Consider the following 26,583-nt stretch of genomic DNA (forward strand, 5'->3'; position numbering starts at 1 on the left):
AAGGGAATAGATAGGATAGATGCGGGCAGGTTGTTTCCACTGGCGGGTGACAGCAGAACTAGGGGGCATAGCCTCAAAATAAGGGGAAGTAGATTTAGAACTGAGTTTAGGAGGAACTTCTTCACCCAAAGGGTTGTGAATCTATGGAATTCCTTGCCCAGTGAAGCAGTTGAGGCTCCTTCATGACATGTTTTTAAGGTAAAGATAGATAGTTTTTTGAAGAATAAAGGGATTAAGGGTTATGGTGTTCGGGCCGGAAAGTGGAGCTGAGTCCACAAAAGATCAGCCATGATCTCATTGAATGGCGGAGCAGGCTCGAGGGGCCAGATGGCTTACTCCTGCTCCTAGTTCTTATGTTCTTATGTAAGTGTAGTTGCCTGAGTGAGGCAGCCAGAGTGAGGATTGAAAGTTGGTAATTTGGAGCAGTGTGGTAATTTGGTGAAGAGTGGAAGGCGGTGCTTTTTCACTTTTTCTTGCTTTGTAACCGTTAATCTGCAGGGAGAGATCCAGAGAGCATCCTGGGAAGGTAAGTGATATAAAGACCTACCTCGAGTATCTGCAGCAATAAGTGAAGGTTAAGTGTTTAATAAATTTTCTTTAAAAATTCAATGGGTGATATAAATGTTGGTCAGTGGGGTTAGGTGTTGCACTTGTGAGATGTGGGAGATCAGTGACGTTTCCAGCACTGAGACGACTGCACGACAGGAAGTGCACCCAATTGCAGTTCCTCACTGAACGCGTGGTCCGGTTGGAGCAGCAGTTGGATGCACTGAGGAGCATGAAGGTGGTGGAAAGCGTCATAGATAGAGATAGATAGAGATAGAGAAATACAGCACAGAACAGGCCCTTTGGCCCACGATGTTGTGCCGAACTTTTGTCCTAGGTTAATAAGACAAGAGCATAGACAGGAGTGTTAGCGATGTGGTGACTCTCAAAGTGCAGGCAGATGGGTGACTGCTAGAAGGGGCAGGCAGGCAGACAGTGCAAAAATGCAATGTGGTAGTCTCCCTCTCTAACAAGGATACCTTTTAGGCTACGCCTGGGGGTGGGTGATGACCTATCAGGGGATAACATCAGCAGCAGTCAGAGCAGTGGCACCACAGCTGGCTCTGTTTTTAAGCACGGTGGGACAGAGAGCACTAGTTGTAGGGGACTCTATAGTTCAGGGTACAGATAGGCACTTCTGTGGACGTGAAAGAGACTCCCTGTTGCCTCCCTGGTACCAGGGTACATAGGTACATAGAACATACAGTGCAGAAGGAGGCATTCAGCCCATAGAGTCTGCACCGAGCCACTTAAGCCCTCACTTCCACCCTATCCCCATAACCCAATAACCCCTGCTAACATTTTTGGTCACTGAGGGCAATTTATCATGGCCAATCCACTTAACCCGCACATCTTTGGACTGTGGGAGGAAACTGGAGCACCCGGAGGAAACTCACGTAGACACGGAGAGAACGTGCAGACTCCGCAGACAGTGACCCAGCAGGGAATCGAACCTGGGATCCTGGTGCTGTGAAGCCATAGTGCTATCCACTTGCGCTACTGTGTAGATAGATAGTGTAGATAGGAGGTGGAGGGATGTGGGGCTGGTCAAGGTAAGATTTGTATTTGGAGGAAGGGTTCGCCAGTCTGGAGGAGCTAAGGGAGAGAGTAGAGCTGCTGAGGGGTAGTGAGTTCAGGTATCTGCAGGTTAGGGACTTTGCACGAAAAGTCTGGAAGGGGTTCCCTCGATTGCCAGGATACACCCTGCTGGAGCGACTGCTACTTCCTGATGTGGAAGGGGAGGGAAGAATTGGGGATATATATAATTGGCTGGGGGAGCAGGGAGGCAAGCGGGTGGTGAAGATCAAGGAGAAATGGGAAGTGGAGTTGGGAATGGAGTTTGGGGAGCATGGAGTGAGGCACTGCGAAGGGTACACGAGACCTCCTCTTGTGCAAGGATGAGCCTGATACAGTTTAAGGTAGTGCACAGGGTGCATATGACTCAGGCGAGAATGAGTGGGTTCTTTCAGGGGGTAGCAGATGAGTGGGAGAGGTGTGGGCGGGGGCCAGCGATTCATGCGCACATGTTTTGGGGTTGTGAAAAATTGGGAAGATTCTGGGCGGGAGTGTTCACGGTTTTAGCCAGGATAGTGGAGGAGGGAGTGGACCCGGACCCTTTGGTGGCGATATTTGGGGTTTCGCTGGAGTGGTGGTCGGCATCGCCAGCGGGGGTAGCAGCATGGTTGGGTGACCTGTATGACTTCCTGCAGTTAGAGAAGATAAAGTCTGAATTAAGGGGCTCAGCAGGGGAGTTTGAGAAAAGGTGGGGGATGTTTATGATCGTGATTGAGGAGCTGTTCGTCGCAGGGGGGTGTGAAAAAGGAGGAAAATCTGTACAAACTGTATAGTTGATTGTTGGGAAGAATGTTTTTCAGGATGTTTACTTGCTGTAACCTACTTTGATACAAGTTTGAATAAAATGCGTTTAGAAAAAAAAAAATAACCGAAGCGTCAATAGAGAACAAAAATAAGAGAACAATAACATCACCCTGTCTGCCCAAACGCAATGGTCTGAAATGTATTTGTTTCAACACCAGGCATATAGCAGGTGAGGCAGATGAATTTAGAGCACTGATTAGTACTTGTAACTATGATGTTGTGGCTATCACAGAAATATGGTTAAAGGAAGGGCAGGATTGGCAGCTGAACGTTGGAGGATATAGATGCTTCAGGAAAGACAGAGGAAGATGTAAATGGGGTGGGGAGTAGTATTACTAAAAAATAAAAGTTTGCAGCTGAACTGCTGGAGGACACCATTGAGAACTCACACAATGAGGCACCCTGGATAGAGCTCAGGAACAGGAAGGGAGCACTCATCATGTTGGGGGTTTATTACAGCCCTCCCAACTGGCAGCGAGAGATCGAGGAGCAGATTAGTAGAGAGATTTTGGATCGGTGCAAAAGTAACAGGGTTTACATAGAATAGATTACATAGAACACACAGTGCTGAAGGAGGCCATTCGGCCCATCGAGTCTGCACCGACCCACTTAAGCCCTCACTTCCACCCTATCCCCATAACCCAATAACCCCATCTAAACGTTTTGGATACTAAGGGCAATTTAGCATGGCCAAACCACCTAACCTGCACGTCTATGGACTGTGGCAGGAAACCGGAGCACCCGGAGGAAACCCACGCAGACACGGGGAGAACGTGCAGACTCCGCACAGACAGTGACCCAGCGGGGATTGTTGTGGTCGGGAATTTTAACTTCACCTATATTCACTGGGACTCACTAGTGCTAGGGGCTTAGATGGGGCAGAGTTTGTAAGGTGTATCCAGGAATGCTTCTTGATGCAATATGTAGATAGTCCAACCAGGGAAGGGACAGTACGGACCTGGTATTGGGGAATGAGCCTGGACAGGTTGTTGAGGTTTCAATGGGGGACGATTTTGGGAGTAGTGACCACAATTCCTTAAGGTTAAGGCTACTTTTGGACAGGGATGAGGGTAACCCTCGCATTCAGGTGCTAAACTGGGGAAAGGCAAATTACGATAACATTAGACAGGAATTGAAGAATTTGGATTGGGTGCAGCTGTTGGAGGCATGTAGGACTTTCAAGCGACAGTTGAGGATTCAGAAAAGTCACGTTCTTGACTGAACAAAGGATAAGTGTGGGTGCTTTGGATAACGAGGGATATTGTGAACCTCGTCAAAAAGAAAAAGGAAACTTTTGTACGGTCTATAAGAGTGCGGACAGTCGCAACCCTTGAGGACTATAAATAAAGTAGGAAGGTACTGAAGTTGGAAATTAGAAGGGCTAAGAGGGGGTCATGAAAAGTCCTTGGCAGGTAGGATTAAGGTAAATCTCAAAGCTTTTTATTCACATGTAAAAGGCAAGAGGGTGGCCAGGGAAAGAATTGGGCCATTTAAGGACCGTTGGGGGAATCTATTTCTTGAGCCAGAGGAAATGGACGAGATGCCAAATGAGTATTTTGCTTCAGTGTTCACCATAGAAAGAGACTTTGTAGAAGATGATCCTTGGGTAGGGTGTGTGGACAGTCTGGATCATGTTAACATCGAAAAGGAGGAGGTATTTTAAAAGTTATTAAGGTAGATAAGTCTCCTGGGCCGGATGGGATTTACCCCAGAATACTGAGAGAAGCAAGGGATGAAATTGCTGGTGCCTTGACTGGCATCTTTGTATCCTCATTGGCTAGAGGACTGCAGAATAGGTAATGTGGCCCAGCTGTTTAAGAAAGTAGCAAGGAGAATCCCTGGGAGAATAGCCAGTGAACCTCACGTTGGTAAATTATTGGAGAGAATTCTCAGGGTTCATACCCATTTTGAAACAAACAGACTTATTAGCAATAGACAGCATGGTTTTGTGAAGAAGAGGTCGTTCCTCACTAACTTGATTGGGTTTTTTGAGCAGGTAACAAAGATGATTGATGAGGGGAGGGCTGTGGATATTGTTTACATGGACTTCAGTAAAGCCTTTGACAAGGTGCCTCGTGGCAGACTGGTCCTAAAGGTGAAGTCACTAGCTCGGTCACAGAAGGCAAAGGGGAGCAGTAGAAGGGTGTTTTTCTGAATGGAAGGTTGTGACTAGTGGTGCTCCACAGGGATCGTGCTGGGGCCTCTGTTGTTTGCAGATTTGGAGGAAAATGTAGCTGGTCTGATTAGTAAGTTCGCAGATGACACCAAAGTCGGCGGAGTGACAGATAGTATTGAGGATTGTCAGATCATAGAACTTTGTTTCAGTGCAGAAGGAGGCCTTTTGGCCAATCGAGTCTGCACAGGCCCAAGGAAAGATCACCCTATCTAAGCCCACACCTCCACCCTAATCCTGTAACCCATGAACCCCATCTAACACCAAGGGCAATTTAGCATGGCCAATCCACCTAACTTGCACATCTTTGGATTGTGGGAGGAAACTGGAACACCCGGAGGAAACCCACGCAGACAGGGGGAGAACGTGCAGACTCCGCACAGTGACCCAAGCCGGGAATCGAACCTGGGACTCTGGAGCTGTGAAGCAACTGTGCTAAACACTGTGCTACCGTGCCGCCTTAAGGATACCGTCAGAGGATACAGAAGGACATAGATAGATTGGAGACTAAGGTAGAGAAATGGCAAGTGGAGTTTAATCCAGACAAATGTGAGGCAATGCATTTTGGTAGGTCTAACATATAGGGGAATTATACTATAAATGTAAAAAACCCTTCGGAATATAGAAAGTCAGAGAGATATGGGTGTGCAGGTGGTATCATATCCGGTACAGGCTTGAAAGGCTGAAGGGCCTGTTCCTGTGCTGTATTGTTCTTTGTAATACGAACACTTGCTTCCAAGCCTGTCTCATAGAATCCTCTCCAACAATTTCCCTACCATTGAAGTAAAGCTCACCGGCCTGTAATTTCATGAATTATCCTTGCTTGAACAAAGGAACAACATTAGCTATTCGCAAATCCTTTTGGACCTCACCTGTACTCTGAGGAAAGAACGATTTCTGTCAAGGCCCCAGTAATTTCCTCCCTTGCCTCCCTCAGTATTCTGGGGTAGATCCCATCAGGCCCTGGGGACTTGTCTACCTTAATGTTTTTCAAGACGCCCAACACCTCCTCCTTTTTGATCTCAAATGTGACCCAGATATCTACACACCGTTCCCCAGACTCATTATCCACCAAGTTTTCTCTTTGGTGAACACTGATGCAAAGTACTCATTCAGTACCTCGCCCATTTCCCCTGGCTCCATGCATAGATTCCTTCCTCTGTCCTTGAGTGGGCCAATCCTTTCCCCGGCTACCTTCTTGCTCTTTATATATGTATAAAAACCCATGGCATTTCGCTTAATCCTGTTTGCCAATGCCTTTTCATGACCACTTTTAACGCTCCTGACTCCTTGCTTCATTCTTACTTTCCTTAAATTTCTCTTGGGCTGCATCTGTTCCCAGCCTTCTAGCCATTACAAATGCTTCCTTTTCCTTCTGGACTCGGCTCAGAATATCCCTCGTTATCCAAGGTTCCCAAAACTTGCCATATTTATCCTTCTTCCTCACAGGAACATGCTGGTCCTCAATTCCTATCAACTGACATTTGAAAGCCTCCCACATGCCAGATGTTGATTTACCCTCAAACATTTGCCCTAATCTAGATTCTTCAGTTCCTGCCTAATATTGTTATAATTAGCCTTCCCTCAATTTAGCACCTTCACAGCAGCAATTATCTGCTTCCATAAATACCACATAAAGGACAAGGTGTCAAGCTGGGCGAAGCAGAAGCACGAGGTGCAGTGGGATGGTGCTCCAGTTCGGATTTACCAGGACTTGACGGTGGAGTTGGCAAAGAGACGAGCGGCGTTCGGGCGAGTGAAGGCAGCACTGTACAAAAAGGGTGTGCGATTTGGTATGGTATACCCCACGAAGCTGTGGGTGACGTATAACGGCAAAGATTTTTATTTCGAGACAGCGGAGGCGGCTGGGGCAGACGTGAGGAGTGGAACTGGAAGAGAGACTGTGGACTGTGTTTGGGGAGCTAGAAAATGTATAAATGCTACAGCTTTCTTTACACTGACTTGTATTGCAATTTACTTCATTTCACATTATGTGGAGATGCCGGCGTTGGATTGCGATGAGCACAGTCAGAAGTTTTACAACACCAGGTTAAAGTCCAACATGCAGTGCTCCGAAAGCTAGTGTTTGAAACAAACATGTTGGACTTTAACCTGGTGTTGTAAGACTGTGCTCATTTCAGATTGTTATAGAGTTTAAGTTTTTGTTTGGGTTGATTGGCATTCTTTGTTGCGATGGTTATATCTTAGTTTAGTGAATTTTATGGGTTGGATTGTTGTTTTTTTGGGGTGCTTTCTCTTCCTTTAGGGACTGGGTGGAAGTGGACGGTATGCCTTGGGGAGGGGGGGCACGCTCACGAACTAATGTCGGCTAGTGAACGGAGGTGAGGTCAGAGGAGGGCTGCGGACATTAGAGCCTGGATGGCAGGTTTCGATGGGCCTATGAGGCAAGCAAGGGCGGGGGAAGGGATCGATACTGGGGGATGTTTCTTCGAGAGGAAGTGCAGGGGGTATTCTGGGAGGGGGAGGGGGGAAGGTGTTCGATGTTAATGGATAGGAGCAGGTCAGGGTCATGGGGCAGGGCCCAATGGTATGATGATGGTGGATAAGAAGGGGGTGGGTGAAAGACCCCCAGTTAGGATAGTCACATGGAACGTGAGAGGGTTAGGAGGTCCAGCCAAGAGGTCAAGGGTGTTTGCGCATCTTAAAAGTTTGAAAAGGGTAAAGTAGTAGCATGGATAGAGGATTGGTTAATTAATAGAAAGCAAAGAGTTGGGATAAATGGGTGTTTCTCTGGTTGGCAATCAGTAGCTAGTGGTGTCCCTCAGGGATCCGTGTTGGGCCCACAATTGTTCACAATTTACATTGATGATTTGGAGTTGGGGACCAAGGGCAATGTGTCCAAGTTTGCAGATGACACTAAGATGAGTGGTAAAGCGAAAAGTGCAGAGGATACTGGAAGTCTGCAGAGGGATTTGGATAGGTTAAGTGAATGGGCTCGGGTCTGGCAGATGGAATACAATGTTGACAAATGTGAGGTTATCCATTTTGGTAGGAATAACAGCAAACGGGATTATTATTTAAACGATAAAATATTAAAGCATGCCGCTGTTCAGAGAGACTTGGGTGTGCTAGTGCATGAGTCACAGAAGGTTGGTTTACAAGTGCAACAGGTGATTAAGAAGGCAAATGGAATTTTGTCCTTCATTGCTAGAGGGATGGAGTTTAAGACTAGGGAGGTTATGTTGCAATTGTATAAGGTGTTAGTGCGGCCACACCTGGAGTATTGTGTTCAGTTTTGGTCTCCTTACTTGAGAAAGGACGTACTGGCGCTGGAGGGTGTGCAGAGGAGATTCACTAGGTTAATCCCAGAGCTGAAGGGGTTGGATTATGAGGAGAGGTTGAGTAGACTGGGACTGTACTCGTTGGAATTTAGAAGGGTGAGGGGGGATCTTATAGAAACATTTAAAATTATGAAGGGAATAGATAGGATAGATGCGGGCAGGTTGTTTCCACTGGCGGGTGACAGCAGAACTAGGGGGCATAGCCTCAAAATAAGGGGAAGTAGATTTAGAACTGAGTTTAGGAGGAACTTCTTCACCCAAAGGGTTGTGAATCTATGGAATTCCTTGCCCAGTGAAGCAGTTGAGGCTCCTTCATTACATGTTTTTAACGTAAAGATAGATAGTTTTTTGAAGAATAAAGGGATTAAGGGTTATGGTGTTCGGGCCGGAAAGTGGAGCTGAGTCCACAAAAGATCAGCCATGATCTCATTGAATGGCGGAGCAGGCTCGAGGGGCCAGATGGCCTACTCCTGCTCCTAGTTCTTATGTTCTTATGTTCTCTGAAAGCCGATGTGGCAATGCTGCAGGAGACTCACCTGAGGGTGAAGGACAAGGTGAGACTTAAAAAGGGCTGGGTTAGTCAGGTGTTTCACTCTGGATTTGACGGAAGGGCTCGAGGGGTAGCGGTAATGGTCAGCAAAAGAATACGCTTCCAGATGGAGATTGTGACTGCAGATCAGGGGGGTAGATATGTGATTGTGACAGGGGCGTTGGCAGGAGGTTAGTGCTGCTGATAAGTGTATATGGTCCCAATTGGAATTCGCGAAGGTTGTGTTTGTGGCCATCCCTGACTTGATAGTGGGGTGTGGGGGTGGCCTGGACGTTAGTGCAGGAGCCAAGGAACAGGAGCCAAGGTTGGACAGGTCGCAACAAGGCTTGCTGGTCCCATCAGGGGGGACGAAGGCGTTGGCTGGGCTAATGGTGAAAATGGGAGGGGTGGACTCTTGACGGTTTCTGCACTCGCGGGAATACTCATTTTTCTCGGCAGTCCATAAGGCATAGAACATAGAAAATACAGCACAGAACAGGCCCGTCGGCCCACGATATTGTGCCGAACTTTTGTCCCAGATTAAGAACAAATTAAACTACACCCCATCATTCTACCGTAATCCATGTACCTATCCAATAACTGCTTGAAGGTCCCTAATGTTTCCGACTCAACTACTTCCACAGGCAGTGCATTCCATGCCCCCACTACTCTCTGGGTAAAGAACCTACCTCTGACACCCCCCTATATCTTCTACCATTCACCTTAAATTTATATCCCCTTGTAATGGTTTGTTCTACGCGGGGAAAACGTTTCTGACTGTCTACTCTATCTATTCCCCTGATCATCTTATAAACCTCTATCAAGTCTCCCCTCATCCTTCTCCGTTCTAATGAGAAAAGGCCTAGCACCCTCAACCTTTCCTCGTAAGACCTACTCTCCATTCCAGGCAACATCCTGGTAAATCTCTTTTGCACCTTTTCCAAAGCTTCCACATCCTTCCTAAAATAAGGCGACCAGAACTGCACACAGTACTCCAAATGTGGCCTGACCAAGGTTTTGTACAGCTGCATCATCACCTCACGGCTCTTAAATTCAATCCCTCTGCTAATGAACGCTAGCACACCTTCTTCATGCCTTCTTCACAGCTCTATCCACCTGAGTGGCAACTTTCAAATATCTATGAACATAGACCCCAAGGTCTCTCTGCTCCTCCACATTGCCAAAAATCCTACCATTACCCTGTATTCCGCATTCATATTTGTCCTTCCAAAATGGACAACCTCACACTTTTCAGGGTTAAACTCCACCTGCCACTTCTCAGCCCAGCTCTGCATCCTATCTATGTCTCTTTGGAGCCGACAACAGCCGTCCTCGCTATCCACAACTCCACCAATCTTCGTATTGTCGGCAAATTTACTGACCCACTCTTCAACTGCCTCATCCAAGTCATTAATGAAAATCACAAACAGCAGAGGACCCAGAACTGATCCCTCGGGTACGCCACTGGTAACTGGGCTCCAGGCTGAATATTTGCCATCCACCACCACTCTCTGACTTCTATCGGTTAGCCAGTTCGTTATTCAACTGGCCAAATTTCCCACTATCCCATGCGTCCTTACTTTCTGCATCAGCCTACCATGGGGAACCTCATCAAATGCCTTACTAAAATCCATGTACACTACATCCACTGCTATACCTTCATCCACATGCTTGGTCACCTCCTCAAAGAATTCAATAAAACTTGTGAGGCAAGGCCTACCCCCTCACAAATCCATGCTGACTATCCCGAATCAAGCAGTGTCTTTCCAGATGCTCAGAAATCCTATCCCTCAGTACCCTTTCCATTACTTTGCCTACCACCGAAGTAAGACTAACAAAGAACAGTACAAAGAACAAAGAAAATTACAGCACAGCAACAGGTCCTTCGGCCCTCCCAGCCTGCGCTGATCCAAATCCTTTATCTAAACCTGTCGCCTATTTTCCAAGGATCTACTTCCCTCTGTTCCCCGCCCGTTCATATATCTGTCCAGATGCATCTTAAATGCATCTTAAATCGTGCCAGCCTCTACCACCTCCGCTGGCAAAGCGTTCCAGGCACCCACCACCCTTTCACGCACATCTCCCTTAAGCTTTCCCCCTCTCACCTTGAAATAGTCACCCCTTGTAACTGACACCCCCACTCTTGGAAAAAGCTTGTTGCTATCCACTCTGTCCATACCTCTCATAATTTTGAAGACCTCAATCAGGTCCCCCCTCAACCGCCATCTTTCCAACGAAAACAATCCTAATATACTCAACCTTTCTCCAGAGCTAGCACCCTCCATATCAGGCAACATCCTGGTGAACCTCCACTGCACCCTCTCTAAAGCATCCACATCCTCCCGGTAATGTGGTGACCAGAACTGCACGCAGTATTCCAAATGTGGCCTAACCAAAGTCCTATACAACTGTAACATGACCTGCCGACTCTTGTACTCAATACCCCGTCCGATGAAGGCAAGGATGCTGTATGCCTTCTTGACCACTCTATCGACCTGCATTGCCACCTTCAGGGTACAATGGACCTGAACTCCCAGATCTCTCTGTACATCAATTTTCCCCAGGACTCTTCCATTGACCATATAGCCCGCTCTTGAATTAGATCTTCCAAAATACATCACCTCGCATTTGCCTGGATTGAACTCCATCTGCCATTTATCTGCCCAACTCTCCAATCTATCTATGTTTTGCTGTATTCTCTGACAGTCCTCCTCGCTATCTGCAACTTCACCAATCTTAGTATCATCTGCAAACTTGCTAATCAGACCACCTATACCTTCGTCCAGATCATTTATGTATATCACAAACAACAGTGGTCCGAGCACGGATCCCTGTGGAACACCACTAGTCACCGTTCTCCATTTTGAGACACTCCCTTCCACCACTACTCTTTGTCTCCTGTTGCCCAACCAGTTCTTTATCCATCCGGCTAGTACACCCTGAACCCCATGCGACTTCACTTTTTCCATCAACCTGCCATGAGAAACTTTATCAAATGCCTAACTGAAGTCCAAGTATATGACATCTACAGCCCTTCCCTCATCAATTAACTTTGTCACTTCCTCAAAGAATTCTATTAGGTTTGTAAGACATGACCTTCCCTGCACAAAACCATGCTGCCTATCACTGATAAGTCTATTTTCTTCCAAATGTGAATAGATCCTATCCCTCAGTATCTTCTCCAACAGTTTGCCTACACTGACGTCAAGCTCACAAGTCTATAATTCCCTGGATTATCCCTGCTACCCTTCTTAAACAAAGAGACAACATTAGCAATTCTCCAGTCCTCCAGGACCTCACCCGTGCTCATGGAAGCTGCAAAGATATCTGTTAAGGCCCCAGCTATTTCGTCCCTCGCTTCCCTCAGTAACCTGGGATAGATCCCATCCGGTCCTGGGGACTTGTCCACCTTAATGCCTTTTAGAATACCCTAAACCTCCCCCTTCCTTATGCCAACTTGACCTAGAGTATTTAAACATCCATCCCTAGCCTCAACATCCACCATGTCCCTCTCATTGGTGAATACCATTGCAAAGTACTCATTAAGAATCTCACCCATTTCCTCTGACTCCACACATAAATTCCCTCTTTTGTCTTTGAGTGGGCCATTCCTTTCTCTAGTTACCCTCTTGCTCCTTATACACGAATAAAAGGCTTTGGGATTTTCCTTAACCCTGTTAGCCAAAGATATTTCATGACCCCTTTTAGTCCTCTTTATTGCGCGTTTGAGATTTGTCCTACTTTCCCGATATTCCTCCAAAGCTTCATCAGTTTTAAGTCGCCTCGATTTCATGTATGCTTCCTTTTTCATCTTAGCTAGTCTCACATTTCCACCCGTCATCCATGGCTCCTTAATCTTGCCATTTCTATCCCTCATTTTTACAGGGACATGTTTGTCCTGCACTCTAATCAACCTTTCCTTAAAAGACTCCCACATTTCAAATGTGGATTTACCCTTAAACAGCTGCTCCCAATCCATATTCCCTAGCTCCTGCCGAATTTTGTTTTCCTTAGCCTTTGCCCAATTTAGCACTCTTCCTTTAGGACCATTCTCGTCTTTGTCCATGAGTATTCCAAAACTTACGGAATTGTGATCGCTATTCCCAAAGTAATCACCGATTGAAACTTCAACCACCTGGCCGGGATCATTCCCCAATACCAGGTCCAGTATGGCCCCTTCCCAAGTTGGACTATTTACATACTGCTCTAAAAAACTCTCCTGGATGCTCCTTACAAATTCTGCTCCAACTACGCCTCCAACACTACATGAGTCCCATTCAATGTTGGGGAAGTTAAAATCTCCCATCACAACCACCCTATTGCTCCTACATTTTTCTATAATCTGTCTACATATTTGTACCTCTACTTCACGCTCGCTTTTGGGAGGCCTGTAGTAAAGTCCCAACAATGTTACTGCATCCTTCCTATTTCTTAGCTCTACCCATCTTGCCTCAGTGCTCGAATCCTCCATCGTGCCCTCCTTAATCACAGCTGTGATATCATCTCTGACTAGTAATGCAACTCCTCCACCCCTTTTACCTCCCTCTCTATCCCTTCTGAAGTGTCTATACCCTGGGATATTTAGTTGCCAGTCTTGCCCTTCGCTCAACCAAGTCTCAGTAATACCAATAACATAATATTCCCAGGTACTAATCCAAGCCCTAAATTCATCTGCCTTACCTGCTACACTTCTCGCATTAAAACAAATGCACCTCAGACCACCTGTCCCTTTGCGTTCATCATCTCTTCCCTGTCTACTCTTTCCCTTAGTCACATTGAGTTTATTATCTATTACCTTATTGACTTTAGTTGCTGCCTCTTTACTGACCTCTAACTTCCTAATCTGGTTCCCACCCCCCTGTCACATTAGTTTAAAACCTCCCCAACAGTGTTAACTGGCCTGTAATTCCCAGGATTATCCCTATTCCCTTTTTTGAACAGGGGCACGACATTCACCACTCTCCAATCCTCTGGTACTACCCCTGTTGACAGTCAGGACGAAAAGATCATTGGGGACTTGTCTATTCTCAAGTTTTTCAAAATGCCCAACACATCGTCCTTCCCAACAAGGTGACTGCTCCTTTCCTATTTCTGACTTCAACCCATACTACCTCAGTCGGCAGATCCCCCTCGAACTGCCTTTCTGCAGCTGTTATACTATCTCTAATCACACCTCTTTTACCACCCTCCCTAATCTTATTGAAACATCTATAACCAGGAACCTCCAACAACCATTTCTGCCCCTCTTCTATCCAAGTTTCCGTGATGGCCACCACATCGTAGTCCCGACCCATGCCTTAAGTTCACCCATCTTATTCCTGATGCTACTTGCGTTGAAGTATACACACTTCAACCCATCTCCGTGCATGCAAGCACTCTCCTTTGTCAGTGTTACCTTCCCCACTGCCTCACTATACGCTTTGATGTCCTAAACATCAGCTTGCCATTCCCCTGTCAAATTAGTTTCAACCCTCTCGAAGATTACTAGAAAACCTCCCTCCTAGGATATTGGTGCCCCTCTGGTTCAGATGCAACCTGTCCTGCTTGTACAGGTCCCACCTTCCCCAGAATGCGCTCCAATTGTCCAAATACCTGAAGCCCTCCCTCCTACACCATTCCTGCAGCCACATGTTCAACTGCACTCTCTCCCTATTCCTAGCCTTGCTGTCACATGGCACCGGCAACAAACCAGAGATGACCACTCTGTCTGTCCTGGCTTTTAACTTCCAGACTAACTTCCTAAACTCGTTGATTACATCCATACCCCTTTTCCTACCTACGTCATTGGTACCAATGTGCACCACGACTTCTGGCTGCTCACCAACCCCCATAAGGACCCTGAAGACACGATCCGAGATGTCATGGACCCTGGCACCAAACCATCTGAGAGTCTTGCCCGCACCCACAGAACTGACTGTCTGTACCTCTAACTATTGAGTCCCCTATAACTAGTGCTCTCCTAATCTCCCCCCTTCCCTTCTGAGCCCCAGAGCCAGACCTCGTGCCAGAGACCCGGTCACTGCAGCCCACCCCTGCTGGGCAATCCCCCCCCCCCCCAACAGTATCCAAAGCGGTATACTTATTGTTGAGAGGAACAACCGCAGAGGATCCCTGCACTGACTGCTTCCTCCTCTTCCCACCTCTCACTGTTACCCAGCTACCTTTGTTCTCAGGTGTAACTACGTCCCTGTAGCTTCGATCTATCACCCCCTCAGCTTCCAGAATGATCCTCCGTTCATACAGCTCCAGTTCCCCAACACCTCATGGATACTCGCGGATCGACTTTTTCGTGGTGGGGGAAGGCTTTGCTGGCTGGGGTTAAGTGGTTGGAGTACTCAGCAATTGCAGTATCAGTTCATGCTCCGCATTGGGTGGATATGGTGTTGGAGAAGTGGGTATCACAGAGGCCCAGGTGGAAATTAGATGTGGGACTGAAGGTTCTGTGACAAAAGACTATTTCCTCGGGTGGCTGTAGCTGTTACAAGGGGGCATAACTATAAGATTCAGGGTGGGAGATTTAGGAGGGATGTCCGAGGTAGGTTTTTTTTTTAATAAACAATTTTATTGAGGTAGTTTTTGGCTTTATAAACAGTTACAGACATCATCAGAAAGGAAGCAAAAAGGCAAAAATGTGCAAACATCCACGTGCTTTCAATACTTCCATCGTACCGTATTGCACAAGCCCGCTCCCCTCCCACCCGTACTACCCGCCATATTTTCCCTCCTACTCTACTCTACCCCCCCCCCCCCCCCCCCCCCCCCACCCCCCTGCTGACGCTCACTCTCCCGCAAAGAAGTCAATAAATGGTTGCCACCTCCGGGTGAACCCCTGCACAGATCCCCTCAAGGCGAACTTAATTTTTTCCATCCCCAGGAAACTTGACATGTCCGCAAGCCACCACTCAGTCTTCGGGGGCTTTGAGTCCCTCCACGCCAATAATATTCGTCGCCGGGCTATCAGGGAAGCAAAGGCCAGCACATCGGCCGCTTTCTCCCCCTGGACGCCCGGGTCTTCCGAAACCCCAAAAATTGCCACCCCTGGACTCATCACCACCCTTGTTTTTAGCACCTGGGACATGACCCCCGCAAATCCCTCCCAGTACCCCCTCAGCTCAGGGCATGCCCAAAACATGTGCACATGGTTCGCTGGTCCTCCCGCGCACCTAGCGCATTTGTCCTCTATCCCGAAAAATTTGCTCATCCGAGCCACCGTCATATGGGCCCGGTGAACGACCTTAAATTGGATCAGCCCGAGCCTAGCACATGTCGCGGTCGAGTTTACCCTACTCAGGGCCTCTGCCCACAGCCCATCCTCCATTTCCCCGCCTAGCTCCTCCTCCCATTTAAGTTTCAGTTCCTCTGTCTGGGACCCTTCCTCCCTCATGAGCACCTTATAAATACCCGAGACTCTACCCTCCCCTTCGTCCCTCCCAGAGACTATTCTGTCTAGGATCCCCATTGGCGGGAGGCGCGGGAAAGATGGGACCCGTCTACGAACAAAGTCCCGCAGCTGTAGGTATCTAAAATCATTTCCCCTTACCAACCCAAATTTCTCCTCCAAGCTCCTCAAACTCGCAAAGCTCCCTTCCAGGAACATATCGCCCACCCTTCCCGCCCCTGCTCGCCGCCATACTCGGAACCCCCCATCCATACTGCCGGGGGCAAACCGATGGTTGTCGCAGATTGGCGCCCAGACAGACGCCCCCATCTCCCCCACATGCCTCCTCCACTGGCCCCATATCCGCAGGGTCGCCACCACTACCGGGCTGGTGGTGTACTTGGCCGGCGGCAGCGGTAGAGGAGCCGTGACCAGGGCTTCCAAACTGGAGCCACTGCACGAAGCCGCCTCCACCCGCTCCCAAATAGACCCCGTACCCACCATCCACTTCCTTATCATAGCGATGTTGGCTGCCCAGTAATAATTGACCAGACTCGGCAAAGCCAGCCCTCCCTTGCTGCGGTTCCTCTCCAACATCGCCTTCTTCACCCGCGGAGACTTTCCCGCCCAGACAAAGCTCATGATCAGCCCGTTAACTCTTTTGAAGAAGGACTGTGGGATAAAGATCGGGAGGCACTGAAAAATAAACAAAAATCGAGGGAGGATTGTCATCTTTACAGTCTGCACCCTCCCTGCCAGCGACAGCGGGAGTGCATCCCATCTCCGAAACTCTCCCTTCATTTGCTCCACCACCCTGGCCAAAATTAACTTATGCAGCCTGCCCCAGTCTCGTGCCACCTGGATTCCCAAATACCGGAAATTTTCCTCAACTAACCTAAACGGTAGCCCTCTCAATCTGTTCTCCTGGCCCCTTGCCTGTACCACAAACATTTCACTCTTGACCGTATTTAATTTGTATCCTGAGAACTGGCCGAACTCCCTCAGCATTCCCAGTATAGTTCCCATCCCGGCCACTGGGTCCGACACGTACAGGAGCAGGTCGTCTGCATAAAGAGAAACCCTGTGTTCAACCCCGCCCCTCACCATCCCCTTCCAACCCTCTGCGGCACTCAGCGCAATCGCCAGCGGCTCTATGGCCAGCGCAAACAGCAGCGGGGAGAGCGGGCAGCCCTGCCTGGTCCCTCGGTGCAACCTAAAGTACTCCGACACTTCTCTGTTGGTCCTGATGCTGGCCCTTGGGGCCTGATATAATAATTTGATCCAATCCACCAATCCCTCCCCGAACCCAAACCGTCCGAGCACCTCCCATAGATATTCCCACTCCACCCGGTCAAAGGCCTTCTCGGCGTCCATAGCCACCACTACCTCCACCTCTCTACCCGCCGGGGGCATCATTATCACATTGAGCAATCTCCTCAGATTGGCCGCCAGCTGCCTACCTTTCACGAACCCCGTTTGATCCTCCCCAATCACCTCCGGTGCACAGACTTCCATTCTACCCGCCAGTACCTTTGCCAGGAGCTTGGCATCTACATTAATCAGGGAGATTGGCCTGTAGGACCCGCACACCTCCGGGTCTTTACCCCGCTTCAATATCAGAGATATGGTGGCTTGTGACATTGTCGGCGGCAGGGTCCCTCTGTCCCTTGCCTCATTGAAAACCCTTGCCAAGACCGGGCCCACCAGCTCCGAGAACTTCCTATAAAACTCTACTGGGTATCCATCCGGCCCCGGGGACTTCCCCGACTGCATGGCCTTTAGGCCCCCCAATACCTCCTCTACTCTAATCGGGGCCCCCAGCTCTTCCACTCGCCCCCCCCCCCCCCAACTGTTGGGAATGTTAACCCATCCAGAAACCTTTTCATCCCCTCCGGTTCTTCTGGCGGCTCCGAAGTATACAGCTTATGATAGAAGTCCCGGAATACCCTATTCAATTCTGCCGGATCCTCCACTTTGCGCCCCCCCTCGTCCCTCACTCTACCTATTTCCCTGGCCGCCTCCCTCCTCCTAAGTTGCTGCGCTAACAGTCTGCTAGCCTTTTCCCCATACTCGTACACCACTCCCCTCGCCTTCCTAAGCTGTTCCACGGCCCTGCTCGTGGATAGTGCCCCTAGTTCCGCCTGTAGCCTCTGCCTCTCCCTGAGTAAAACCTCCCCCGGGGACTCCGCGTGCTCTTCATCTATCCGACCCATTTCCCTGACCAATCTGTCCATCTCTGCCCGGTCTGCCTTGGCTCTATGGGCCCCAATTGAAATCAGCTCCCCCCGCACTACTGCCTTTAGCGCCTCCCACACGGTCGCCGCTGAGACCTCCCCAGTGTCATTCACCTGCAGGTAATTTTTTATACATTTCCGAAGCCTCTCGCAGATCCCCTCCTCCGACAGCAGTCCCACATCTAGCCTCCATTGCGGGCGTTGATAACTCGCTCCCCCGAACTGCAGGTCCACCCAATGCGGGCCATGGTCTGAAATGGTAATTGCTGAGTATTCCGTGTTCTTTACCTCCCCCATACAGTCCCTGCTTAGCACAAAGAAATCTATCCTGGAATATACTTTGTGGACGTGCGAGTAAAACGAGTAGCCCCTTCCTGTTGGCTGTCCCTCTCTCCAGGGGTCCACTGCCCCCATTTGCTCCATAAACCCTTTCAGCTCCCTTGCCATTGCTGAGAGTCTACCCGTTCTGGGACACGACCGATCCAAAGTCGGGTCAAGGACCATGTTAAAGTCCCCTCCCATTATTAGCCTGCGAGAATCCAAGTCCGGGATCTTCCCCAGCACTCTTTTAATGAAGTCCACGTCATCCCAGTTCGGGGCATATATATTCACCAGCACCACTCTTCTCCCCTCCAGCCTGCCCCGTACCATCAGGTATCTGCCCCCCCTCTCTGTGGATATACCCTCTGCCTCAAATTGCACGCGCTTGTTGATCATGATTGCCACCCCTCTGGACTTCGAGTCCAAGTCCGAGTGGAAGACCTGGCTAATCCAGCCCTTCCTTAGCCTGGTCTGGTCTGACACTTTCAGATGTGTCTCCTGCAACATAATTACGTCCACCCTCAGGGCCCGCAAGTGCGCGAACACCCATGCCCTCTTAACCGGCCCATTCAGTCCCTTGACGTTCCAGGTGATCAGCCTGGTCGGGGGGCACATCCCACCCCCCCCACGCCGCCGGTCAGCCATAGCCTCTCTCGGGCCGGCCCCTGACCCGTGCGTCGCGCCCTTCCTGGCCCGCCCTATAGCTGCCTCCACCCTCGACCTCCTTTCCAGTGCCTATTTCAAGTCCCTCTCCCGTCAGCAGAACAACCCCCCCCCTCCCCTAACCCCATCCCCCGATACCCCCACCCCTGCCATCTACTGGCTGTAACTTTCCCCCCCATCTGACTTCCTTGACTAGCCAATCTGCTAGCCCGGTGACTCAACACTCCGGCGCCTTCCTGTCCCATTCCCCTTGTTTCCCTGCCCTCCTCCCCACCCACTGGGGCAAGCCGGCTCCAGTGTCTTCCGCGAGCTGCACAAAAAGCCCAAACAGGAAAAAAAAAGGGAAAAACCACAGAAAAAAGAGAAAAAGCACATAAATGTCCATGAACAAAGGAAAGAGTCTCAAATGTTCCGCTTGGCCCCTTTGGCCCAGCAAACCGTTGAGCAGCAGTCCAGGCACATTCGGCGTTCCTCCCCACAGAAATCCTCGGGCCCTAACTCACGTCCTTGGGGCCTCCTTTCAGGACCAGCCCCAGGTCCCTCACAAAATCCATCGTTTCTTCGGGCTCGGAAAAGTAGTGGTGTTGACCCTGGTGCGTGACCCATAGCCGAGCTGGGAACAGCAGACCAAACTTCACGTGCTTCTTGAACAGCACCTCCTTGACATTCTTAAAGGCTGCTCGCCGCCGAGCCACCTCCTGGCTTAGGTCCTGATAGATGCGGAGAACACTGTTATTCCACGTGCTGCTCCTGGCGCTCTTTGCCCACTGCAGCACCCGCTCCTTGTCCACGAACCTGTGGAACCTAATCACCATCGGGCGGGGGGGTCCGCCCGGCCGCCCCTGCCTTGCCTGCACCCTGTGTGCCCCCTCCAGCTCCAGCGGTCGCGGAAAGGCTTCGGCCCCCATCAGCTGCTTCAGCAGGTCTGCTACAAACGCTGCAGCATCAGCTCCCTCCGCCCCTCCGGGAGGCCGACCATCCTCAGATTGTTCCTGCGGACTCTATTCTCCAGCTCCTCCACTCTGTCCAGCAGTCTTCTCTGCCGCTCTTTCAGGCCGTCCACTTCTAGCGCTGCAACCGTTTGCGCATCCGCCTGCTCCTCCACCGCCTCTCCCAGCTCCTTAACTTTAACATCCTGGGCGTCCAGCCTCTGGTTCAGCTGATCCACCGCTTTCTGGATTGGGTCCAAGCTGTCCCGCTTCAGCGCTTCAAAACTGGACTTCATTACCTGGAGCATGTTATCCAGCGCCAGCTGGATTGCTGAGTCCGGGGTCCGTGTGTCCGCCATCTTAGGTCCCAGGTAATTTTCTTCCGGTCCTTGTCTCTGTCCCTTTTTCTCCTTCTTCTTCTGCTTTCTGGAATCCCACTGTTCCATGTGCCGCAGCCCGCTCCTCAGCGCCTCCGCTGCCGCTTTCCTTCGCCCAGCTCCTTCAATTTTATCTCCTGGGCATCTGAAGTGGGTCCAAGCTGTCCCTCCTCAGCAACTCCAAACTTTTTTTTTCTCCCTTTGTCCTGGAGGAAGGAAGGTCCGTGGGTCCGCCATCTTACCCTGCAGGTCAGCTTCCTCCTTTCCTCCGTCTCTCTCTCCTTCCTCCTCACCTGCTGGCCTCCTACACTTTCATCTTCTGCAGCCCACTCTCCTCTTCTGTTCCCGGCAGCCTTTCTGCCGCCTCCGTGGTCCCGCTATCGCGGGGAAACAGTTGTTCAGGCCCGCCGGAGTGAGAGCCCACCGAATGTGCGGCTCACTCGTACATCGCCGCCACCGGAAACGCGAGGTAGGTTTTTTTACTCAGAGTGGTTAGGGTGTGGAATGGGCTGCCTGCTGTGATAGTGGAGTCGGACACTTTAGGAACTTTCAAGCGGTTATTGGATAGGTACATGGAGCACACAAGAATGACAGGGAGTGGGATAGCTTGATCTTGGTTTCGGACAATGCTCGGCACAACATCGAGGGCCGAAGGGCCTGTTCTGTACTGTTCTATATCTGTATCTAAAATTGAAAAAGTAATTAAGGAATATGTAGGTTTCAACTGTACGGGTGAGGTGTTGAAGGCAGTTGTCTGGGAGGCTCTAATGGCGGTGGTGAGGGGTGAAGTGATCTCATTTAAGGCCAGGGTGGACAAAGAGGAGAGGTTGGAGTGGCAGAGGGTAATAGATGTGATGCTGGAGATAGATAGGAGTTATGTAGAAGATGGGAACCTAGCGAAGTTGTAAAGAGGAAGGAACTACAGGCGAGCTTTGACCGACTATCTACCAGAAAGACAATGCGCCAACTGAGGCGGGCAAGGGGTGCAGTTTACGAGCATGGAGAGAAGGCAGGATTTTTGTTAGGTCAGCTTCGGAGGGAGCCGGCAGCAAGGGAAATTGTTCAGGTGCGGGACAGGGCTGGGAGGTTGGTGGTGGCTCCGGATCTGATTAACAAGGTCTTTGTGGAATTCTATGAGAGGTTGTACAGGTCAGAGCCACCTGGGGGAGACCGTGAGATGCAGGAATTTCTAGATGGGTTGGAGTACCTGAGGCTAGGGGAGGGGGACAGGGCTACATTAGAAGGAGCGATAGTGGAGCAGGAGATAAAAGATGCGATTGGGAGGATGCAGTCAGGGACGGTGGCAGGGCCGGATGGGTTTAGAACATAGAACATAGAACAGTACAGCACAGAACAGGCCCTTCGGCCCTCGATGTTGTGCCGAACAATGATCACCCTACTTAAACCCACGTAACCCGTATACCCATAACCCAACAATCCCCCCATTAACCTTACACTACGGGCAATTTAGCATGGCCAATCCACCTAACCCGCACATCTTTGGATTGTGGGAGGAAACCGGAGCACCCGGAGGAAACCCACGCACACACGGGGAGGACGTGCAGACTCCACACAGACAGTGACCCAGCCGGGAATCGAACCTGGGACCCTGGAGCTGTGAAGCATTGATGCTAACCACCATGCTACCGTGAGGCCCCAAATAGTTCCGGTGATATATTATAAAAAATTCAAGGATAAGCTGGCACTCCTGATGGTGGGGATTTTTGAGGAGGCAATAGGGAGGGGGGTTTTACCACAAACTTTGGGGCAGGCATCAATTTCCCTGTTGCTTAAAAAAGATAAGGATCCAACGGAGTGTGGGTCGTATAGGCCCATATCACTTTTAAACGTGGACGCAAAAGTATTGGCGAAGCTACTGGCAGGTAAGCTGGAAGAGTGCCTCCTGAAGGTGATAGGTGTAGATCAGACGGGGTTTGTGAGAGGGAGGCAGCTCTTTTCGAACATTAGGAGGGTATTGAACGTGGTTATGGCACCGGCAGAGGGGAAGGTTGTGGCATTGGACGCCGAAAAAGCGTTTGACCGGGTAGAATGGGGGTACCTGATGGCAGTTCTGGAGTGTTCTGGGATTGGACCAAGATTTGTGGACTGGGTAAAGCTACTATATAAGGAGCCGAGGGCGAGTGCCTGCACAAATAACATCAGCTCGAGGTACTTTTCTCTCCACCATGGGACTAGGCAGGGATATCCTACCCCCCCCCCCCCCCCCCCCCGCTGTTCGCACTCGCGCTTGAGCCATTGGCCATCGCGTTAAGAAGTTTGGGGGTATGGAAAGGGATAGAGCCGGGGGGGGTGGGGGTGTGTGGAGTGGAATAGAGCATAGGGTGCCCTTATATGCTGATGACTTTTTGTTATACATGTCGGAACCGAGGGTGTGAATAGGGGGAATGTTGGAGCTGCTTCGGGCGTTTTGATCTTTCTCGGGGTACAAATTAAATCTAGACAAGAGTGAGTATTTTGTGTTGTCTCGGCGAGGGTCTAGCAAGGTGGGATGGTCTCCCTCTGTCACTGGCGGGTCAGGTACAGGCGGTTAAAATGAATGTGCTGCCGCGATTTCCGTTTATTCTCCAATGCCTGCCGATTTTCCTGCCAAAGTCATTTTTTTGAGAGACTGAAGGAATGATTACCTCGTTCATGTTGGGAGGGAAGGTGGCCAGAGTTAGAAAGGTGCTGCTACAGAGGGGAAGGCAGGCAGGGGGTTTGGGTCTTCTGAACCTGATGTATTATTACTGGGCAGCGAATGTGGAGAAGGTGCAGAGCTGGATCAGAGGGGTTGATTCCAGTGGGTCAGAATGGAGGACAGTTTGTGTAGGAGGTCGGGATTGAAGGCGTTAGCAGCAGCGCTGCTCCCGACGGCCCTGGGGAAATACACAGAGAGTCTGGTAGTAATAGCTTCATTAAGAATCTGGAGGTGGTTTCGCCAACACTTGGGGTTGGGGGCAGGGTCAAGGGAAATGCCGATTTGGGGGAAACCACAGATTTGAACCTGGGAAGTGGGATGGAAATTTTCGGAAATGGGAGGAGAAGCGGATTAAGACGCTAAAAGATTTGTTTCTTGGGGGTCGGTTTGCAGGATTGAAGGAGCTGGGAGTGAAGTATGGGTTGGAGCAGGGGAAATGTTTAGATACATACAGGTTCGAGATTTTGCCAGGAAGGAGACAGAGCTTCCCAGAGGAGCCGGCCTCCACGTTGCTGGAGGAGGTGCTGCCGACAAGGGGACTAGAGAAGGGGGTAAGTGTTGGTGGTTTACGGCGCAATTTTGGAAGAGAAGGCACCACTGGAAGGGATCAATGCAAAGTGGGAGGAAGAGTTGGGAGAGGATATGGAGGAGGGGGTCTGGTGTGAGGTGCTCCGGACAGTGAACGCCTCCAGCTCGTGCATGAGGTTGGGGCTGATACAGCTGAGGGTGGTATATAGATCACACCTCACAAGGGCCTGGATGAACTGGCTCTTTGAGGGGATAGAAGATGTGTGTTAACGTTAGGGGGGGGGGGCGCAAATCACGTTCATATGTTTTGGTCCTGTCCAAAGCTTGAGGATTACTGGGAGGAGGTTTTTAGAGTAATCTCTAAAGTGGTACACGTGAATCTAGACCCGGGCCCTCGGCTGGCCATATTTGGGGTGTCGGACCAGCCGGGGTTGGAAACGGGTGCAGAGGCAGATGTTGTAATCTTTGCCTCGTTGATTGCCCGAAGGCGGATCCCGTTCGAATGGAGAGCAGCCTCTCCATCCTTTGCCCTAGTGTGGCGGGGGACCTGATGGAATTCTTGACTCTTGAGAAGGTTAAGTTTGAACTGAAGGGAAGGATGGAGGGGTTCTACCATTCATGGGCGTTATTCATTATGCACTTTCAAGAATTGGATAACATCGAACATGAGTGAGGGGGGGTTTGGAAGAGGGGTTTATATGTGTTAATGGTGGCTATGGGTAGTTCCTGATTCCTTTCTGTTATTTGTTTATGTTCACATGCAGGCAGTTGTTTGGTGGTTGGTGAGAGGATGGGATCGTTGTTGATATGGGGATTGACATTATATTCATTACTGCTTATTGTTGGTGGGGAGTTGCACTGCTGGTTAGAGAGAGGGACAGTCACAGGGGACTCCTGCACTGACGGCCTGCCTCTTCTAACGGTCACCCATCTAATTGCCTGCACCTTGGGTGTAACCATGTCTCTGAAACTCCTGTATATGATGCTTTCCACCACCTGCATGCTCCTAAGAGCACCCAACTGCTGCTCCAATCGATCCATGTGTTCTGTGAGGAGTTGCAATTGAGTGCACTTCCTGCTGATGCAATTGTCCGGAATGCTGGAAGCTTCACGTGCCTCCCACAAATCACAAGTGAAGCATTTTACCCCTCTGACGGACATTTCTACAGCTAATTAATAAATTAATTTAAAAATAAATACTTATCAAATTAAAATATGCTTCCTAGCACTAGATTTCTACAATAAATGTAAAATACTAAATACAGTAATCCCCTGCCTCTGGTTTAGATACTCTACTTATCATTAAGTAATTAAATGTAATTAGTTTAACAATGTTTTATCTTCAAATGGAGTGTCGAATCCTGACCAGCGGTCACAATTTTCCTGTGATGTCACTTTTACAGCTTTTTTCACCTGCTGTCAGTTACTCACCAGCTAGAACTCCACCCTCCAACTCTGTTCCCAGTCAGCTGCACTCTTTGTAAATGCCCGACTCCTTTCACGCTCTTTGAAGAAATGTAGGAAATGAAAGGAGCACCTTGCTCCTTCAATCACCAAACTCCCTCAGTCACTCCCACTTTAGCACTCTAATATCCGCCTCTCGGACTTTTGAGCCCTCGATGTCTGGCATAAGCCTCCCTTTTTCTCCTTATCCAATGCTGTATATCCATGATATCTGGGGCTCACTGGACTTGTTGGTCCCATTTTTTTTCTTGATTTTTGCTTTCTGCACCTGCATGCTCCTAGGTGCATCCAACTGCTGCTCCAATCGATCCATGTGGTCTCCCTATTTCCTTGTATGTGTCCCACTGTTCTGTCACAGACTTACCCGAAGTGTCTGCACCCAGTCCACTCTGGCCAAATCATATCTGACCCGATTAAAATCGGCCTTCCCCCAGTTTAGAACTTTGATCTCAGGCCCACCCTTGTCCTTTTCCATGGGTTATGATCTCGAATCTAATGGGCTGCTACCCACCACCAGAAGATTGCTGCTGACTGGCACAGCTTTGACAATGATCATTATAATAGCAGATTCGGAGAACTTCCCATTAGGCAGTTAAACTCGTTATAAAATATTCTATTTGCTTTTTTATCCTGCAGTATCCAGTTTCTGTTCAAATAGAAAATACAGAGCACAAAACAGGCAAGCCACCTTATTGCAATACATATCATTTGAGACCAGCTTTGATAAAAATGCAGCTAAAGAAAATGAGCAGTACAAAAACCTGATTAGGTAGTTTAATCAATTGCTGAATTCTGGCTGTGTTGAGACTAGCTACAGTAACTACTCAGTTGCTATGAGTCAGTGACAGATCAAGCAGCAGCTTCATATATATCTTGCCTCTTTACACTACCAGTGTTCTAAATTTGGAATGCTAGCTTTATCGGCATTCCAAGTTCCAGTGCAACTGTGCAGCAAAAATTAAACTGTCAACTCAACCTTTTGAATTATTTCCATACCTATGCCAGTTGCAGTCTTGATTTCCTCCATACTGAATTCATTGCCCTCGTTGAACATTAGCAGTACCAAGGTCTGGAAGAGTGAAACTTGTAGCTCCCTTTTACCCTAGAATGCACATTGAAGAAACACTAATGGGATCGAATGGGAGCAACATAACTTTGGGCTGCAATTTTTTTTACTAACCGAGGCTCAAATCTATAAAGTTTGAGGAACAATCTCACTATTGCTTCTACAGAATACAACGAAACAGTCAAACTCCATCAGTACTTATATCAATATATTGTTCATTATTTGTTAATATATCATACATGAAACATACAAAGATAAATATTGGAAACATTTTAACATACATGATTAAATGTACATAATGGCCCCCAACATCCTCAAAGTGACTCTGCAGCGACAGACCTGTGTGTGAAATGGAAAGTGGCCGTCTTGCCAGACCTTCCTAACTGACTGGTGAGGCTGAAGAAGTGAAGTGCGTCCCTGGTTCCAGCGGCGACGTGTAAAAGGAGCAGAGCAAAGGAGGATACGGGCCCTTTCTTATAGCACTAGCTGCAGTAAAG

At 49.3% G+C, this 26,583-nt stretch overlaps 1 protein-coding gene across 4 annotated transcripts in view; it reads right to left on the reverse strand.

Moving 5' to 3' along the window:
* Window positions 1–26,583, reverse strand: part of LOC119969338 (cullin-4A) — a 187,190-nt gene that overhangs the window by 28,941 nt on the left and 131,666 nt on the right. For 3 of the 4 annotated variants that reach the window (XM_038802850.1, XM_038802849.1, XM_038802851.1), the window contains one exon: window positions 26,017–26,122. The exons of the other annotated variant lie outside the window; for it this stretch is intronic. In XM_038802850.1, coding sequence (XP_038658778.1) covers window positions 26,017–26,122 — 106 coding nt within the window. The remainder of the gene's footprint in view (window positions 1–26,016; window positions 26,123–26,583) is intronic. 4 annotated transcript variants of the gene reach the window in all.

This window comes from Scyliorhinus canicula, chromosome 7 (genome assembly GCF_902713615.1).
Source record: "Scyliorhinus canicula chromosome 7, sScyCan1.1, whole genome shotgun sequence".
Classification (NCBI taxonomy): Eukaryota; Metazoa; Chordata; class Chondrichthyes; order Carcharhiniformes; family Scyliorhinidae; genus Scyliorhinus; species Scyliorhinus canicula.